This window comes from Hipposideros armiger, unplaced genomic scaffold, assembly GCF_001890085.2.
Source record: "Hipposideros armiger isolate ML-2016 unplaced genomic scaffold, ASM189008v1 scaffold_1214, whole genome shotgun sequence".
NCBI classification, from domain to species: Eukaryota; Metazoa; Chordata; class Mammalia; order Chiroptera; family Hipposideridae; genus Hipposideros; species Hipposideros armiger.
This window is the reverse complement of record NW_017732564.1, coordinates 98,663-119,572: the sequence shown is the minus strand read 5'-3', so window position 1 is coordinate 119,572 and position 20,910 is coordinate 98,663. Positions and strand designations below refer to the sequence as shown.

The 20,910-nt window shown below is 36.7% G+C and overlaps 1 protein-coding gene across 1 annotated transcript in view; it reads right to left on the bottom strand.

Annotated features, from left to right (window-relative positions):
- SPEF2 (sperm flagellar and cilia associated 2) overlaps nucleotides 1-20,910 on the bottom strand; it is a 164,861-nt gene that overhangs the window by 100,606 nt on the left and 43,345 nt on the right. The window contains exons 8-10 of the mRNA XM_019632971.1: nucleotides 19,719-19,906; nucleotides 14,834-15,002; nucleotides 1,764-2,059 (exon numbers count right to left, since the gene is read on the bottom strand). Of these exons, the coding sequence (XP_019488516.1) occupies nucleotides 1,764-2,059; nucleotides 14,834-15,002; nucleotides 19,719-19,906 (653 nt within the window). The remainder of the gene's footprint in view (nucleotides 1-1,763; nucleotides 2,060-14,833; nucleotides 15,003-19,718; nucleotides 19,907-20,910) is intronic.

The following is a 20,910-nucleotide window of genomic DNA, read 5'->3' as shown; positions in this document are numbered from 1 at the left end:
TTAGAAATAAGTCTTTAGGAAAATATGTAATAAAAGGAAAATTCTCAACATATACTGTTCATTTAAAAATAAAATACAAAACAGCATATTTCATATAATCTCAGGTTTTTGAAAAATCATTTTAAGACATTAGAAAAGTTAAAATAATGCTTATTTTCAACTAGTGTTTTGGGTGAGTTTCATGCAATTGTGTGGGTTTTTCCTTTATTATGCAAATTTCTACAATAAGCATTTATTAAGTTTATGAACATTATAAAACCAATAAAAGCTACTTTCTTAATAAAAATATTTGCTTAGCAAAAAAAATAAAAAAATAAAAATAAAATAAAATAAAGTACAAAGGACAGTTCTACCAATAGCTCTTTATTTAGGAAATTGACATCATTGTCCTGCGCTGGCTTCATCCTCTAACACTGTCTTTAGGGTTCTCTAAAACTTTTATTTTGGATCAAGCTGTTTTTCTTATTATTGTGTTAAAAATCACATAATATAAAATTAACCATATTAACCATTCTAAAGGACACATTTCAGTGGTATTTAGGTTATTTACAATGTTGTCCAACAATCACCACTATCTTGTTCCAGAAAATTTTCATTGTCCCAAAAGGAAGCTCTGTACCCAGTAAGGAGTCACTTCCTATCACCCTACCTCTGCTCCTGGCAATTACTAATTTGCTCTGTCTCTATGGATTTGCCTATTCTGGACATTTCGTATTAATGGAATCATACAATATATAGCCTTTTGGTTTTGACTTACTTAGTATTATGTTTTCAAGGTTCACCCATGCTATCAGCACTTCACTCCCTTTTATGGATGAATAATATTCCATTGCATGGATATACCATATTTTGTTATCCATTCATCAGGTGATGGACATTTGGATTAGTTCCACCTTTTGGCTATTATTAATAGTGCTGTTATGAATATTCCTATACAAGTTCTTTTTTTCTTTGTTTTTTGAACATTTGTTTTCAATATTTTTGAGTATATACCCAGGGGAATTGCTGGGGTCTTTTGGTAATTCTTTGTTTAACTTATTGAAGAACCACCAAACTGGTTTCCTTAATGACTCTACCATTTTACACCCCCATCAGCAATTTCTCTACATCCTCACCAACACTTGTTATTTTCTGTTTTTTTGAGATATATATATATATCTCCATTCTAGTAGATGTGATGTAGTATCTCATTGTGATTTTGTCAAGTTGCTTTTTAAGGAGGTCTTTTTAACATCTCAACAATGACCTACTCTTCTCTGCCTTAGAATGATACAAGGTAGATGAGCCTCAGTGCAAATTTTGTGTTTTCCAGTGAAAAGAATAATGGTATTGTATTATTGAATAAAAACTAATTGAACAGACGGAAACCTGTGATTTTGCTTCTAACTGAAAGAGCTTCTACAAAAAAAGTCAAAGGCTCATTAAAGCAAGGGTAAGAACTCAACAAACATGAAGAATTAAAATATTTGCAAGCTTAAGAGAATTTCTATTATATTTGTGACAACGTATTAATTTCTTGCTTCATGTATTAGTAAGTAAAATCTATGAGAAAAAGTTTATGACTTGTTATTTCTATTTAGTCTATGTATCATCATTGTATAGCATTCCCACATGTCCAGGTTTACCTGGGACAGTTTATGACTCTATATACTATTGTTCAAGTGTCTGCTTTGGACAATAGATTATATACTCATTCTGTTATAAAATTCTTGATGATGGAGAATTTCCCAATATATCAGAAGATCCTCATGCATGTTTTCTACAGGCATAGCCATTTGCAGCTATAGTCAATGTAAACAGAATCCAATAAATACAAATAATAAAAAAAAGAAATTCTACCTTTTTGTAGAAATTTTAGAGCAGTAGTTTTTCCACTAAATGTTTTCCCCAATATGCACCCTTTAATGGCAAGTGAAGGTAATTCAGGTTCTGTCAATTCAACTTGAGGGGGAAGAGATCTTTTAATTAGTCTGTGAATCACATGGCCCAATATGCAATTGTTGGAGGGTGGTACATTATCAACCATTTCTTCTGGTAAGGCCCACTCTCCAACCATGTTCTGTGAAAATAAGAATAAAATAAACAAAACAGAAATATTCTTAAAGGTGGAATTTAGGCATATATGAAATTTGAATATTGAAAGTAAATCCAAATTATAGCAAATAAAAGCTAATCAACACTTTAAATAATTATATGACACAAATCAGTAGTAACATGAATAATTTATATTAATGAGCAGAAAACAAAAAACAAAACAAAACAAAAAAACTCCAACTCTAAAATCCTTAACAGTTAATGAAAGAAGGCATATTGACTTAACCGAGACAAATTGTTCAGGTTGATTACTGATACTATCATCAGTAAGCAGATAAAAGACAGTAATAATTTATCTGCTATCATATGCTTTTACTAAGCTTATTTTAAAGAAAGATAAAAGAAAACTTTTATGTTCAATATGGTGTCCTCTAAGTCTACTATGTTTCACTTTCTAGTTTTTTTCAGGTTTCTTGATGAAATAATCAAACAATTACAGGGAAAGAAAAAAAAGTCTACAGATAACATTCTCTGAGCTCTGTGTAATAAAACTAGAAATGGATTTTTGAAAGACATGAAAAATATAGATACTTAAATATCAAAAGTATTCTTTTTGAATAATTCTTGGAGTAGAGATGAAATTAAAAGTACAAATGTACAAAAAGAATATTAAACAATAGATTTATTAAAAATATGGAATGGGATCAAACTGTACTCAGAGGAAAATTCATAACCCCTTAGCTAAAATACCTTGACCTAAAATAAAAAGGGAAATAGATAACTAAGCACTGAAATAGAAAAAAAAATACTTTAAAAATAAATAAAGGAAACAAGGAGAAAGGAACTCATAAAAATGGAAATTGATAGAGAGCAAACTATTGAGATACCTTTTATTGATATATTTCTAGAACTTATCTATTCTAATCATGATAATGAAATTGCTATTAGTCCTGAACAAAGGTGAAGAATAGCAAGTATCAATTTTGTAACATAACAAGAAAGAAAGTATAACAGAATTTAAGGAGACTGAAAAATCTTTAAGAAAATATTATGTGCAGCTCTACTATAATAAATTTGAATTTATTACTGTATGGTGAACATGACATTTTAGGAAAGTTCATATGATAAAAATTAATTTAAGTGGAACATTTGAAAAGATGAAAGCCATGAAAGAAATGGAAAAGTTGTCAAAGAACTATATCCCTAGGAAACTTGAAGACCCTGATGGTTTTCAGAAAAATTTTCATTCTTTAATTAAACAGAAATTTAAATGTTGTTTAGTCTTCTGGAGTATGGAGAAAGTAGAAAGCTTTCCATTCACCCGGCAAAACTAACAAAACCCTGATACCACAAAGGTGTCAAAGATAATTGACACAAACGACAGCCAAAAAGAAAACTACAAGCCAGTCTTACTTGGAAACATTTGCAAGAATCATGCCTAAAATTTTAACTAAGTTAACATTAGAGTAAGAGACAGTAAATATACTAATTGATATCGATATTTAGTACACACTAGGTGCCATGTACTGCTGTTTTCATGAATTATCTCACATGATTCTCACACAACTCTTACCTAAGAATTATTATTATCATTCCAATTTTGTAGAAGAAATACCTGAGTACTATAGAAGCTCAATTCCTTATTTATGGTCACACCAAATAGTAATAGCAGAGTCTAGGTTGAAACCCAGAAAAGCAGATTTCAGAAGATGTGCTCATAAACTCTATACTATATTGAAGTTGTCTCACCATGATTGAATAAAAGTTATTTTATGAATACAGGGAAGGATAAATATTATGAAACCTATTGCTATATCACATTAATCGGCTAAAATAAAAAATAAAAGCATCTTATCATTTTGACCAAGAAGTGTCTGATAAAATTAAAAATTTATTTCTGATGAGAAAAAGTACAAATAAAATCAAAACAAAACAAATCTCTTAATATGCTATGAATTTAAGATGAGTTCCTATCACTGTCTGGACTGATATGTAATGGTGAACAAAGATACCTCTTTCCATTAAAGGCAGGAATAAGAAAAAGATGCTCATCATTAGCATTAATGGTCACATTATTCTGGAAGTTCTAACCCACGCAAATAAGAAAAAGAAAGAAGTAGCAATGTCCCTAGAAGTGGAGGCTGTTGTGGAGTTGAGTTCCTGCTGTAGAGGTGGCTGTTACGCCCTGAACTTCTAGTGTTCTGTGATGGTGGCAGTGGTGACAGTTTTATCCCCAGAACTTGCTGTGATAGCTCTGATCATCTTTCTTAGAAGTTTAACCCTAAGTCTGGTTCTAGAACCCATTTACTGATTCATTGAACTACCCAACATATTTTGAATAGTTTTTTTTCTGTTTACTCAGCAAGAGTCAACATTTTTGCTTGCAATGAAAAATTTTGAAAAAAACACTGGAAGTGCCGGCCGAGTGGCTCAGTTGGTTAAGAGCTTGCTCAAGAGTACGAGCTCTGAGCAACAGGGTCACTGGTTCCATTCCTGGCCAGAGCTGAACTGCCACTGGGCTGCCAACAGGTGGCAGGATGGCTCAGCTAAAAAAAAAAAAAGAAAAAGAAAAAGAAAGAAAGAAAATCACTGGAATTGACAAGAAGTATATAAAGATCCCATAAATAGAAAGCCTCAATATTCTACTGGGGAGTATAAAAAAAATGACTTGAATAAAGGGTGAGTTATAAAGTTTCAAAATTATAAGCCATTTAATTCTTCCTCAAATTAACCTGATTTAATGTAACAACAATAATAGTGCTGGTTTCATTTTCCTCCTTGCAGGGTGATATGACAAATGATTCTAAAATTAAAGCAGCAGAAGAAATAGAGTGAATAAAAATATTCATTTAAAATTTTAAAAAGTAATGTCTTGACTTTCCTGATATTAAAGCCCTTGTTAAGAATACAGTAATGAAAAAAGAGTTGCAGAAACATAATATTCCCTGCACAAAAATATCAATTCTAGAAAAGATCTAGTATATGTAAGAATTTAGTACCAAATAAAGTTATATTTCACATTAGCAGAGAAAGAATGATCATCTTATAACTGGTATTAGGAAAACTGGCCATATACTTGGAAACAAATTAAAGTTAGGTATCCTCAAGCTTTTCATGAAGAATGAAAGATGCAACCAAGAAATCATGAAGGCACCAAAATCTGGATGAATATTTATGTGTTCTAGGATGGTCTTTTTAAGCATGAAAACCACAAAGGAAAAAGATGATAAATTTGATTATATAAAAATGAAATATTCTGCACATCCCCAAACACACACATAAACATAAACATACATGCAATTTAAAAATAAAGAACAAAGGAAAAGTGTCTGCAACATAAGTGTTTTACAAAGGTTTAAGAGTCTTAGTATATAAAAAGCTGTAAATAATAACATGAAAAAAATATCCCAACAGAAAAATCAAGACACAAAAGATATGAAAAAGCATTTGCCAATATATAATAAAATGGCCAATGGGCTTTTGAAGAAATGTTCAAATTCATAGTAATAAAAATATTCAAATAAAACAATGATACATCATCATAAAAGTTTTGTCTAACACAGTAAGAAATATTAGCCATACTTCTTATTCATTACTGGTGGGATAGTAAATTAGCACATTGCTTTATTATATTTTCTAAAGTCCAGGAAGTTCAGAGAGTCCCCAACAGGATGAACCAAAACAGCCCCACACCCAGGCTGCATCCACATCTTGGCCATTGTAAACAGTGCTGCAATGAACATACGGATGCACACCTCCCCTCAAAGTAGTGTCTTGGGTTTCTTCAGATGAATACCCTGAAGTGGGGGATTACTGGGTCCTTCATTGTCTCTTCATATAGCCTTTGATTTAAAGTCTATTTTGTCTGGTATAAGTATTGCTAACACAGCTTTGTCTTTTTTCATTTTCATAAAATATTGTTTTCCATCCCTTTACTATCTGTCTGTGTGAGTCTTCAATCTGAAGTGAGTCTCTTGTAAGCAGCATATGTAAGGGTCTTGTTTTCTGTGGCACAGTCTCCCTGGTCACCTTAGCTGGGTGCCCCAGGAGTGTCCCTTGTGTAGGTTCTGTGTGCCCTCTTGTTATAGTTGAGCCTTGATTGCTATTGGCATGTCAGTGGGTAGAATTGACCCTCTGGTTGTGGGGTTTGGCCACATCCACAGCTCATGGGCTGCTGTGAAGGAGGCTTACCCCACTGAGTGGGATTCGCCCCACTGGGCTCTGATGCCTGTTGAGACCACCCTTTGTGTGTGCCACTTGTGGGGCTAATTGGGCAGTTCTCTGATATCATCTGAAGCCAAGTATGTTGGTTCTGGGGCCTCTTGGGAGGGACTTCAGTAGAGACCTAGGTCAGCCACGGCCTGAGACTGGCTGGGGGCTACCTAGTAGGGGCTACAAAGTGATCCAAGGTTGTTACTGCCTGTGCTAAACCTGGAGGCATATGGGAGAGGCCATGCTGTGAACTGAGGATGACTACCACCAGTACCAGGCCTGGGTAACTCTGCAAAAAGCCAGGACACCCGGAGGCCTGCTGCCACCTGCCAGTTTCCTTAAGGTTCAGCCACTGATAAAGCATCATTTGGTATGCCAGTTGGGTAAGGCAGGGTCTCAGGGAGTCACTAGAGTGGGAAGAGCTGGTCAATGTAATTACAGGTTAATGTAATTCTGGTTTGGTGCCAGTGCTGAGCATGGAGTGACTCAGCAAAAGTCTCAGAGCACACTGAGGCCAGTCTCTGTCCACCTGGGGCCCATGGACTCCTATAGTTTTCCAAGTAAAAATTCAATGCAGGAGGGGCTGGCTACTTGTGGAAAAAGTGCCTCTGGCAGTGTGTGAATTGGGTGCTGAGTCAGCAGGGCAGAGCAGCAGAGCTCATCAGGCCAATCAGATTCAGATTTGGCATGTGGGAGTGGGCTCAACATAGGAAAGATGGCTCCGGCCTGCTGGCTGTAAGGAAAGAGGACCTCTCACTGCAAAAACACCAACTGTCCTCCAGCCCTCCCCCTGCAGCTGCACACCTCAGTCTGCCCCCTGTATGTCTCCGAGGCCCCCTGAGTCACCCTCCGCTGGAGCTCAAGGTGAGTGCCTGTAAGCGAGTGAGTCTGTTCACGGGTCATTTAAGAGGATGCCTGGGTTTCCCCACAGCCTTCTGTCCTACCCGAATTGTCAGAATCCCCACTGTCTTTCACAGCCAGGTGTTGTGCGGACTCTTCTTCCTGGCACCAGTGCTTTGGGCTGGGTAGCCTGGTGTGGGGGCTAGGGTCCCTCACTTCCCTGGGGGAAATCTCTGCAGCCAAGATTCTCAACTGCAACAGGGAAGTTTGGGGCCCGTTCCGCGTTTCCACCGCTCCTACCAGCCTCGACATGGTTTCTTCTTTATATTTTTAGTTATAGGACTTCTGTTCAGCTGGACTCCAGATGGTTTTCCAGGTTGATTGTTCTATAATTTAGTTGTAATTGTAATGTGTTCATGGAAGGACGCACGCACAGTGTTTACCCCACCATAATGGATCTCTCCCCAAATCTCTCCATTTTTTAAAGGTTTGGACCCCTGTGAGCACTTTCAACCTGCCCAGCCTCAATTAGAGCACAATGACCACTTGTTCTGACTTTTCTAAGACTGTGGCTTTCAAACATTTTTGACCAGGACACTCCATAAGAAATACATTTTACAGTGTTACCCAGTATTTGTGTGCAGGTATATGAGTACATAAAACTGAAGGTTGTATGAATACTTATCCTTACTACTGGTGATTTGCTTTATTTTCTATTTTATTGCATTTCATTGTATTTATTTTGTTGGGGTAAAATAAATAATGGTTGTGACCCATAAATTAATTTCATAATCTAGTCTCAATCCATTATCTTAAAAACCAAAAATAAAGGGTTTTACTGGACAAGACATTCGGGAATCCTCAGTTCTGATTTCATGTCTCTAAATACCATCTTGGATTCATATTTTAGATATCTGCAATTAGGAAGGGTACACTCTTAACTTTATACTAACAGTGACTCAACTGATAAGAGTGACCAAGTGGGTATTTATTTATCAAAATATATTTTTAAAATAATAATACAATTCTAGGTGCAATTTCTCATAATTGGTACTATTTTAAAGATCTGGCTTATTTATATTTTTAGATCTTATTTATGTGATTGTTTTTAGATCTTAGTTATGGGTTATTTTATGGTATCTTAGAAAATAACTTTTACAATTACTGTTCAAAATTTTTTTCACAATCACTTAAACTTTGTTAAATACCAAGTATATTTACTCAAAATGCAGTAAAACTTCAGGCCTACTTGAAAATAGACTAATAATTAAATTGCATCCAAAGGAAAAGTTTTAGAAATGAGGTAATTAACTCAAGCCCAAACACCTTGGGCAGAAAATGATATCTTAATTAAGCAAAACCCCATAGCTTGTTTATAATATTCTAATTCATTGGACAACTACATATTTCCCCTTAAAATTTTTTAGATATACCCAAGATTGATATCTTCAGCAGTTACTAAAAAATTCTGATGAGGCAGGTGACTCTTAGATACCCAAAACATACTTGCTGAGTTTAGTTTGGTCTACATGCTTGAGAAAACATGAAGTCATGGAAAAAATACAAAGATAGGGAGAGTATAAAAATATGCTCACCGTTCATAGGGTTAGGTCAATTTTGAGTTAATACTTTTAAACCAGCTGATGTCTAGTCATGCTTGACAACTCAGCTGAAACTCATGTATTCCAGTGTGGCCCCATAAATTCCTGTGCTTATCCACATTTAACATCATGCTCTGGAATGGTTTCTCTCTCATCCCCACTAAACTGTGGGCACCAGGAAGGGGTAGATCTCTATCTTAATCAACGTCATATCCCCAGTATCTAGAACCATGCTGGCACATAGTTGACACTTAAAATGTATTGACTGCATTAATGAATCAATCAATAGTATAGGCTCAATACATGTGAACTGAATAATACTGAATACATGAATATTAAATTTTAGCAATTTTGATTTAGTACAAAGATGACTGAGGTCCCCAAATAAGATAAACAGACAAAACTCAGTCACTCAGAAAAAAGCCACACTCCACAGGGAAGTTGCTGAGGTAAAACTCTGTGGCTTTCGGAGCCTCTCTCCTTTCTTTTCCTTCCCTTTTCTCAGGCTTTCTCTCTACTAACCACCCTAAAACCCTGATGGAATCTGGACGTCCTGCCTAAATTTGTAATTCAGATTTTTAAATTCCTAACAATTACCCATGATTTTCAGAAGCAGCAAAAAGGGTGGTTGGATATCCTAACTGATAGGGTGTTCAGCTCATGTAACCTGGCAGCCCTGTAGTGTTTCTTGACCACTGCATGGGACCTGTTTGATAGCCAGGTTCCAATAGGAATGGGTACTGCCCTATACTTCCCTTAAGGAGGGAGAGAGAAGGCAGTGAGCTGATGTGCATCTAAATTCTGACTTCTCATCCAGGAGCTGCCCTACAGTGGGCTCTGTGTTGGGGCCCAGTTTAAAGGTCTCAGAACAATTTGTAAAGATGAACTGGCCCTGCTGAGTGAGTTTAGCAGCCTTTGTAAGTCATCTGACCTCCAGTCAGGTCACAGTATGGTTAGGTATTCGGCCACACCTTCCTGCCAGAGGGTCTGGCCTGCAGATTCCAGAGGAGCTGGAGGCAGGGGGATGTACATCTCTTGCTGATGTGGGCAGGGTAAGTGCACCTCCAGAGAGAAGGTATGCCTCCATGTGCGTCTGTGTTAGAGTGCTCAGACTGAGCCACATATGTATTGCCAGGAAGTGCAAGCGTAGCCCACGGTAATGAGGAACAGATAGAGGTTAACTCTGTTTCACTCCCATGCTAAGCTGAAGACTGTTGTGGCTAGGAGCCAATGCTTATTTCCAGTTGGTTCCATTGTTGATTCTGGCTCATTAGGAAATCTGAAGACCTGATCCTAATCCAATAGTGACTTTTACTCAGTAATCTGATCACTTCTATCCCAGCAGTAGCCTTCCCCAATCTGTCCTCATCCAATGTTATGGAAATAATATCATGTTTAATTCTAGCTTATCACAAAGAAGGCCCAGGGCAACAGACTCCATCTACCTTGTGCTTATTTTTGGAGGGAAATTTGAATTGGCCATGGTCAAATTTCCCAGCATGTGATGAAGATCACTGTCAAGCCTAGAGGTCCACATCTGAGAGAGCCTGGTAAATCACTATGCAATCCAATAACTCTAGTTTGTAACAAGTCCATAAGTTCAGAAAGCTCAGCACTTGTGAACAGGCTTCTCTTTCCAAAACTTGGAGCTACCGATTACTTACATATCAGGCAGCCAGAATCACTGGGCTGATATTTTGTCTTGTAGGTTTGATGACCAGGGGCAACTGAAACTAAGCCACTCTGAGACATCCTCTGCCTTGAAAACGTACATTTCAGTGCTGCTGAAATTCAGTGACAATTCAGAGGCAAATGACGGGCAGGGACTTCTGCTTGGCCCTCTGATTTCAGACATGCTCAAAGTGACTCACTGAGGAGATCGGTGGGGGAGTAGCTTATTCACCCCCAAAATGACAGGTTCCTACTCCTGGTCCCATTCTCTGACCTGGCAAGCCACAGTGGCCCCTCCAAGGTATCAAAGGTGGCACGCTGGAAATTAGAGCCGCTGTGCAGCTAGCCCAATGCTTTTCAGAGCACAATTGCTTAGGGCTAAAACAAATTAAGGCTCTAAGGCAACTGCATTTCTCCCGACCCCCAAATGGCCATGGGACTGCATCATACTGGACTTCATATCAGATTTCTCCCTGTGCAAGGGCCACCAAACAACTCTGATGGTGATGGCGGCCCTTATATAAACAGTAAACTTCATTCCTTAGTTGCTCAAACTATGCTCCATTCATCAGGGAGGTGGTGGTGTCAAGATCCTTTCTGTATCCATTTCTATGATCTTGCTGGTCAAAGAATTTTTCCAGAAGCTTCTACATCTGATTCACCTACTTGCTGCCATTGTTTTGCCAAGACAGCAAGGTGTGGTTTAGAATTTCTCTGATGTCACAAAGGATGTAGACACTATGACTTGCTCTACCTATCTTATCTTGTCACTGCAAAATTCACACAGAATTTTTCCACACAAAATACCCTCTGTCATAGTAATGACTACTGCCACTCTATGTACTCTGTTTCACTGCCAAGGTTGATACCTCAAAGAGGTATAAGCAACCAAAAAAAAAAATGGTTAGAGGTGGCACCGAGTAATGTATGAAAGACTACTATAGGCTCAGTGCATCAGAGAATATTGCTGACAGGCCCTGGGCACAGGACAGGAGGAGTGGGGTGTAAGGGCCTTCCAGGTGGGAGAGTTTCTGGTTCTCAGCCCACACCAAATTCCAAAGACTTTCTTGGATCCACTCAAATTTTTTGAGATTATCAATCACACTATATTCTTTCTATATTTATCTACCAAGACACAGCTGCAGAGGTCAGACCCTCTTAGCCTGTTCTAAAATACTAGGTGGAAAGTTTGAACGATTGATTGAAGAGGAGCTGGACTTGATGCATAGAAACTAGCTCCTATGGTTGTCAAAGTGGGTAGAGGATGAACCAGAAAATCAGTGGTAGGAAGCCCAGGAAGGCCTGTCTGGCCCTAGATAAGAGAGAGCCTGGGAGAGGACTGGCTTCTCCCTAATGTATGTGATCCAGAGGAAATACAAATACGTGGTGGACATTCACTCTAGTCTTATTAATGTCTGTCATCCAGGACTCTTCACTTTGGCTATGTCTTCCTCACCCCTCATTTCATTGCACTTCTATCTGGGATCTAGCACAGAATCTAGCAATTCTTTGGCTTTGTAAAACTTTTCTCAATTTTGTTTGAATGCGTTGAACTTGATACCTTAAAACAACCGTTTCTACCATGGTTCACTACTGGACTCAGCTGGCCTCCAGTTCCAATAATGTGACGCCAGATACCTTTCTAATAACCAAAGCTCCCCTTCCATTCCCTCTACCCCCACAAGCACAAGACCTCTGCAAAACCCACTCCAACCCCTGAAATCCTTGGTCAGCCAGAGCTGGAAGATAACCTTGTTTCTTGGCAATCATGGGCCTAGAACAACTCTAGCTCCCTTTGAAAATGAATACATTAATATTCTGCTTTGTAAGTTAGTATCACTATGTTTGAGTGCCACGAATCAGTATCCTAGGGCATACTGGTAACCCCACTAAGACACAGCCACACAATGAGGCCTAGCTGGAAAAAAACAGCCAGATAGCCTTACCATTACAGAACGAATTTAGGGAGTTGGGGGCAAAACTCGAAGGAAACAGAGAGGAGAAATTGCAGCTATGAAAAGCATAACATAAAAACTAAACTACAATAATAGTGGAACTATTCTTTCAGTACAAATTTCTTTCCTAGCTCCTATTTTAGAGGTTGATAGTGATTCGTATTACCTATTTGGAAAATGTTTGTATTTTAGAAGTGTTTCCAGTGTCTTAATCCAAGGGAGTGATAAATGATATTTCTGGCCATACCATTCCTGGACTAGAGCTTTCTCATTCTATAAATAGAGTGTGATGATTTAGGAAATAATCTTAAGAAATGAGTCAAATTTTCATCAGCTACATATGATGCGCACATGAGCAAAAATTTGCTTTATACCAATTTCTAGATGTAATATTTAAAATTTTTAATCATGATAGTTTAACAGAGCTTTAAAAGTATGGGCTCAAAACTAGGAGGTATCAGCTCCTTAAGGATGGTGTTTATGGGCATCAATAAAGTATGCTAAGAATGTAAAGCTTTTAAAGATAATTTCTAAGTTATCTATTTACCTGAAGGATTAAAAATGCTGAGCAAATTTAGCAATGATAAGTATGGACAACTATTTCCTTTAACTAAACCAGGATGTGCTGTCTCTCTACATCTTGTGAAAGACTATTTAAGCCAGGTAATATAAGTTGAAACATTTATTTTTACTTGTAAGCAGGAAAATTTAACAAGATCCTGAAGAAACAAAAAAGCTCTAGCAATAAGGGAATGGCTAATAGAATAGTGTACAGTACATACATCCTAACACCTGTATATAGTATATTTTCCATCATGTGGTCAAAAAGAGCAGTGCATATAAACACAAATCAGAAATCCTAAGGTCATTTTCATTTCCAGAAAAAAACAATAAAGGTCATATAAACAAAATAAACTGCACTGCCAGACGTTCACATACTCCTAACACAAGTTTACAATTTCCTGCAAAAGAAACGTACCAGCTGCTTCAGGATGTGGGTAAGACAAGCATGTTCCGGTGGTAACAATTTCCCAAACAAGAAAAAAGTTAAAAAGCCAAATCTTTGCTAAGCTGCAGACTGCTAGGTCTCCTGATTTATAGATCAACAAGAATAGAGTAGAAAGAGCTGTTTATGCAATAACTTAGAAATTAAAATTCCATGAATCAGCAAAATTTGTCAAATAAAATGGCTTTACAATGGAAAGACATAGCTTTACATTGCTTGATATTGTCAAAGCATTTTATTATGAAGCTTTATAAGTAGACACGCTAGATTGAGTATATTCTACAACCATACAAAATAAATATGCATATCATCCATAAGATTCTAGTCAATCCTTGATAAATAGTAATTGTTTTAGTAATACAAGTACAGATTCATCCAAATAAAATATGGTGTATAGTTACTCACAATCTCAATTTTTTTTCTCGTCTTTTTCCATAAACTTATCTTCTTTTAATAGTTACATATTAGTGCTATTTTACACTTTGCCCTGTTCATTGTCAATCATTCATTTTATTTATGCATCCTTTCAACAAACATTTATTGAGTATTTGCTAAATATCAGCAAATGATTGGGTCAAATCAGCTTTCCTTCTCTTTTTTTCATGTTGCACTTAACCACCCTTCTGGAACTCATTCAATATGTCTAATAAAAAAAGCCTCATTCTTCATTTCATTGCTGTTGAGCTACCCAGACTTCTATCAAATGGCTATTAATTTTACATCTTTTCTCCTAAAGGTGAGATGGAGTGGGGTGGGGAGAACAGGGTGATGTGGAAAGAAATTGGTATGTATTATTTGCATCCAACATGTAGTGCACTTGGCTCAGTGTTCAAGACATATAACCTTACGTTTCACAACAAAAACATCAGGTAGGCATATTATTATTCCCTTTTCATGAACTAGGAAACTGAGTCTGTTAGCACTTAAGGGACGAACTGCCCATAAGGTCTCACAGCCGCTGTCAGTGCCAGTAATGGGACCTCGGTCTGTCTAACCCCAAAGGCTTTTCAGCAGCTCTTCTAAGAAGCACAATTGGTACCGAATCCTTTTGTTTTAATCTTTGAATAAAATGTTGTTTGAATCTATGCTACTCATGAAGCTCAGACCTCCTCCTTTTCCATTTGCCTCCAAAGACAGTATACTTTTAGATAAATTTTAAAAGAAATACCTTTTAATAAGGGTTTTTGAAGCAAAAGTAGACAGTTCATACAAAGAAAAATGCTAACAAATAAAACATTTTTAAAATTCTGAAATCTACGTGTCAAGCTAATGTATTATGTTTGATTTCTTTTTCAGACCATTATTTTAATATTACTGGAAGTTACAGATAATAGATTATGAATAGTTAGGAATTTAAAATTAGTACTATAAATACAAATGAAACCACGGGAAAATGCAAACACTAAATACCTATTTTCTATTAATAGGAATAAAATGAAATAATATCACAAAGTTGATGTTAAAGAAACACTATTTATTATGTTGAATTCTAATTATTCCATATTAGTGTGTACCTTATATTCTTCATAATCAGTGTTATCTAGTAAGTCCCTTTTTTCCAGTTCTATAAGGTGTTGTTCAGAGGGCTTAGCTTGTAGAGGTTTAATATAGGCTTGCTCATATATGGGCTTTCCATAAAAAAACAGCTCCTTCCAATCATGCATCAACTTATGTGGAATCAGACTATAGCAAAAAAAAAAAATATGGTAGAGTTGAATCAATGGTTAGTCAAACATGCACCTTAAACCTTAGTTTTTCTATTCTCATATTCATTCTCCCAGGTCTGCTGTTTGAGACCAGAGATTTTACTTGCTATTCTATTCCTAGTGGCTAATAAAATGTCTGGAACTTAGTAGGTCTGAATGAATGAATGTTACTTAAAGCCAGTGGTTCTTCAAACTTCCTTATTGACTTTTCACTAACAGAACAATATATCTAAATTATTAGAACTAGCATAATACTTAGGTTTTTGGATTCCCAGCTTTGATATTAAATGGCTGTACAACATTAAGAAATCATTTAAATGATCCAGTATTAGTGTCCTCCTATGCAAAATGAACAGACTGGATTCTTTCCAAGGCCCTTTTAAGATGATAGTTGGTTCACATATTTGCAAATAATTTATAACAGAAAGATCTAATGTATGGTGGTCTCATCATCATTGCATATTTAGTAACCTTTAAAATTATTTTTCAGTGATTATTTCTATTTAAGTATGATGAATGACTCAGAGGTAATGAGGCAGAGTAATGGGAAAACAGTTCCAAGAGGGACAAAATGTGCAAAGGAAGGAAAGAGACTGACATGATTCACATGCATTTCTCTAAAAATAGTTGGGCTAGAGCTTGAAATTACAACTTAAGAAGTAGTATTTCTTTATTTCATTCTGATACATGCTAAACATGGATTAACCTTGAAAGCATTATGCGAAATGAAATAAGCCAGACACTAAAGAATATTGTATGATTCCACTTACATGAGGTACCTGGAATAGACAAATTCATAGACACAGAAAGTAGAACAGAGGTTACAGGGGGCTGGGAAGGGGTGGAACTGGAGTTGTTATTTAGTAGATATATTTAGCGTTTTAGTTTGGGATGATGGAAAATTTCTGGGGATGGAGGGTGGTGATGGTTGCACAACAATGTGAATGTACTTAATGCCACTGAGCTGTATACTTAATAATGTTAAAACGGTAAATTTTATGTTATAGATGTTTCGCCACGATAAAAAAGTATTTCAATTAAATATAAAGCTTCAAATATGATCATATTATGTTTTCCATTAATAAAATACTTATAGTTACTGAAGATTACTTTATGGAGATATGGAAGTTTAGAAATTAATCAGGATAGAAATAACATCAAAATTATTGAAATGCATTGGCTTCTATAGTGAAGTAAATAATAAACAACTTATGTATTGTCCAAACTTAATCTGACAGTTGCTGAATTAATCGCCTATCTGAATATTAATAATTTTGTTAAGAAGCAATCTTAACAAGTTAGTTCATGTAAATAGGCTGATACCAAAAATACACCTGTGCTTAGAAAAGTATATATATATATATATATATATATATATATATATATATATATATACTGATAACATCTTAGTTAGTGAAGAACACATACTAAAATGAGTTTATCTTGACTGTTAGTAGGGTAGACTAATAACATCTTAACATATATGTGTAGTTATTGTATGCGATTGCAATTAAAAGGCACTTAAATTTCAAAGTATGAGTAAAAGTCTCCTTAAAAGATTTGTGATATGAATACCTCTGGAACTTTAAAATTTTATATGCTTTTTTCATTAAAGTAAAACGGTTTCATATAGCCAATATATTCTCTATATAACTTTCATGAAGCATGATTTATAGAGTAATAAAAGGCAGACTAGTATGTCTCTATGAAATATTACAATAATCAAACTAAATAAATATAGGAAGTCCTCAACTTGTTAATAAGTTGTGCTCTGTAAGTTGATTTTTAAGTCACTTACTCAACATAGAAATAACACTTAAATGGGCTGAAAAGAAGGCTCTAAACCTGGTTTCCTTCATGCTGGCTCAGTCAGTGCTACTGAGGCTGTCTCTACAACCTCTCCTCAAAAAAGCATTCACAATGCTGCAAGCTGAGGAATCCCTTTCACAGTCTTCTTTCCAGGCCCTTCCAGGCAGGTGTCGTGAGTACTCGAGCGTTCCTCAACTGGCAGCTGTGTGCCTCTCTGCCTCTGTTGTGACATGGTGTTCTTCTTCCTGTGAGTCTCTTCTCCACTTCTTGTAAAGTCCCACCCTACACCAGTGTCACCTCATCTTAACTAATCATGTCTGCAATAACTCTGTTTTCAAATAAGGTTACATTTTGCAGACTGGGGATCAGGACTTCAACATATCTTTGGGGGGACACAATTCAACCCATATATAGACATTTATATATTGAATTTTCACATTCAATTTTTACATCATAGTTTGAGCTCTTTCTGATTCTTGGAATGATGAGTGACTTTTTTTTATTGAAATCCACACATTCTGTATTATGCTCCAAGACTCTGGATCTTGTATAAACTTTCTGTTTTAGCTGCTTTGTTTGACGTTACTTGAGCAAGAGAAAGTGCCATTGCGTTGCTGACTGGTATGAATAGAAGACCCCACTTGGTCTTCCTTGCCACCCAACGGGAAGCCAAAAACCTAAGTATTATGATAGCTCTAATTATTTAGATATATTGTTCTGTTCGTGAACAGTCAATAAGGAAGTTTGAGGAACCACTGGCTTGTAATATGATCTATTACTGCTGGGTGGAGGTGGCAATTCTGGTTCCCCACATGGTCTCCACTGCACTGGGGGTGACCTTGTTACCACTGGGCAATGGCGAAAGTCCTGATGCTCCACTAGGCCTCCTGTGGCAATACTCCAGAGGAGAGGAGTGCCCATTATTGCCATGTGGGGTGGAAGACCATGCTTCTTACTTGATCTACTCAGACTCCACCATGATGGGTGTGTTGCTTCATGAGGGCTGGAGACCAGGCTCCCTACATGGCTTTTGCTGGCACGGGTGGGACTGGGGTCCATCTTCTTCTGTGGTGCTGGATGGAGAAGAGTGGTGATTGTCTGAAAGCTTTCCATCTTGCTAGGCTGTTCCTTTACTGGTCCTTTGGCTAGAGACAGCAGGCTTTAGTTGGGGCTGTTTTCATCTGCACGACTGGCACTTCCATGTTGCCAGAATATTCGGCTCTGGGGTGTGTGAGGCAAAAGAAAACCCAGGAAGCTCACCCCTGCGTCATTCCTCGGGTCTCGAGGTCACTAGCCAGTCTGGCTTCTTCTCCCCACATTTTACATCCTTCTTATGTTTGTTTCACGTATAATGCCCAGTGCTTTTCACTGTACTCAGTGGGAGGAACAGGGAAAAGTGCCTCTACTCTAGTTACCAAGAGCAGAATGGGATTTGTGTTTCTCTCTTAATTTTAAATTATGAACCTTAATTTGTTTAGGGAAATCAACCTGCTTTATTCTGTACATTTTCCCCTTTAAATGATCTTATTTTGTGTTTTTATATTTAAATCTCCTACTTTTACCTTTTTGTAATATAATCTATGTTTTACCATTAAATGCTTTGCATCACCTTTCCTTTTTAACCCTTTTATAGATTAGCTTCCTCATATTTTTGTTCTTATAGTTTCTGAACTTTTGAATTTACATTAATCTGAAAAGTATTTCTAAATGTTCATTCCTTAATTCCTTTCAATTTTCAGTGTTATTTATTTTCTTTTTGCTGTCTCCCACCTTACTAAGTTTTATCTCCAAAATGTCTTCACCATTATGTTATTTCATTTAGTTGTTTTTTATATGGCAGTGGGTCAGAAAAATGGCGATAGGGACGAGAACTGTGGAGAAAGTTTCTATCATGGATGGTGTGATGGGCTGCTTTCCCCCTCATCTGTCTGATCCTGTAGATTGTCTGGCTTTCATTCTTTTCAGCATGGGTTCTAAAGAAGATCTCAGTCTGGGTAACTTGACAGATACACAAATTTGAATTGCCTTATCCTTGTCCTTGTAGACTTGCTTTCACTGAGATCTACTGTGATGCCATTCCCCTTCAGCTTTGAGCTAAGGACATCACAAGAAATAGGTCTATGAAGCCAGGTGCTATGTATGCTTAAAAGACGTTGCTGAAGACATTCTCTTCTGCACTACTCAGGGTTACTTGGGTGAGGCTACACAAGAAAACTAGTGTTCTAAACTGTGTTCCAAAAAAAGTTTTGTGTTTTGTAAAGAACTAGAATGGAAAATGGAAATCATGTAACAGGTTGTGTTTCCCTTTTTGCTTTGGCCGCCAGGAAGCTCAGGTAAAATGGGCAGCTCAGTTGCAGTAACTGGTAAATCTGCTGCCTTTATAACTGTGTGTCAATGTATCCCTTGTTCTTAACTTTCTGCTTTAATTTGAATTTTTCTTTGTTCTTATTTTAGCATATTCTTAATATTTTTTTTGTTTTGTTGAATATTTCCTTATAAATACTTTGCTTCTTTTTAGAAACAAAGTGCAATGAAAATAAATAGCATTGATTATTAGTAAATAATCATTAAATGATTACAGTCTTCTAGGAAGTTTCAAGTGTTTCAAATAAATTATCTTAGTTGTCCTAGTAAATTACAGAGAATTTCAACACAAAAATCTAAATATTAAAAGACATATAAATACACATTAAATAAAGCTAGTCAGTATGTGAATTGCATTGGTAATCAAGGTACTCTGGACCCCACTTCTTAGTCTTTCTTTCATAAAACATTTTTGTGTCTCTTTAATTCTCAACCTAGTGTCCACTTTACAATCTTATCATTTCTCGTTCTCTATGGTGTCTCTATTGTATTAATTATGTATAAAAGAAACAATACTTACTTATTTGTCAACATTCGATAGTCTGCCACTTTAGTAGACAAATCAAGTATTTGATCAAAAATTTCAGCACATATTAAATAATGCTTTTTGTAACGAGCTTGAGTTCTTTCCACAGCAATCCGTTCATGAATTTCCTTCTCTCTGAGGGCCTGTTCTTCAGAATCAATCTTGGCTTGTTTTGCCAAAGCCTAAGGTAGCAAAGACATTTTTAAGTCACTGTAACGGTGCAATGATTCAAATGAAAGTAATGTCTTCATTTCAATAACCAAAGTATATCTAGATAGAATGAAACTCCCTTTTACGCCAGGAAAAAAATAAGTAACTGAAAGAGCATTTTCTCCTTAATACATTAAGTATGGAGTATGTTGGCAAAAACAATATTGGAAATATTCTCCTGTAAGCTTATCTTATCAGCAAAACACAGTGCAGAGAAAAGTGGTCGAATGAGGGAAAGCCCAGTGTGGATTAGTGATAAACTGGATCTTAAATAGTTTAAAAGAAGTCTTGATTTCACGGGTTTCAAATAGTCAGAGTCGGGGATCACAGAGAAACAGGAAAGTCTGGGCCAGACCCCAAGCACAGCTGGCCTCTTCATTCTCATCTCAGGAGCCTCAACCTGACACATCTGCTCTGGACAACGCCCTTTGTCTTTGAGTGGGAGAGTGGAAGGTTAATTTGTTTTGTTACTGTCATTTTACTGTGTTTGCGAGTTGTAGTGTTGTTGTGAAAGGAGGCCTCTAAGGTCAATCCTGTTCATTTTGGCAGGTTCAGGAAATACAACAGAATTTGTTACATATTGTTTTATAGGCTCTGTTTTCATGGAGAAAGCGTACCATTTAAGTACAAAGCTTTATGGCATGGCTTCATGAAGTGTGAGGAGTTCAGGGGAAAAAAGAGCCTGAGAGAGTAGTTAGATGGGAATTTATGGAGCGCGACAGTAGAATGGGTCACGGGGTTGGTGTGCTGGAGTGCCTGTAAAGCATGGGGAAATATTTAGGATATGATGACAACCAAAAGCTTGAAGAGAAAGTGGACTGTCCCTAGCAGAACAGAGCAGCTCTTCACCCTCTTCCTTCCAGGCCCTTCTCCCTTCTTTGTAGCTATCTAGTCTTCCACCTCTACCCAGCCCCCAACTCTACCCTGTGCTAAACCCACCATAAATTTCCTGTCCCATTACAGCAAAGTGGATTGC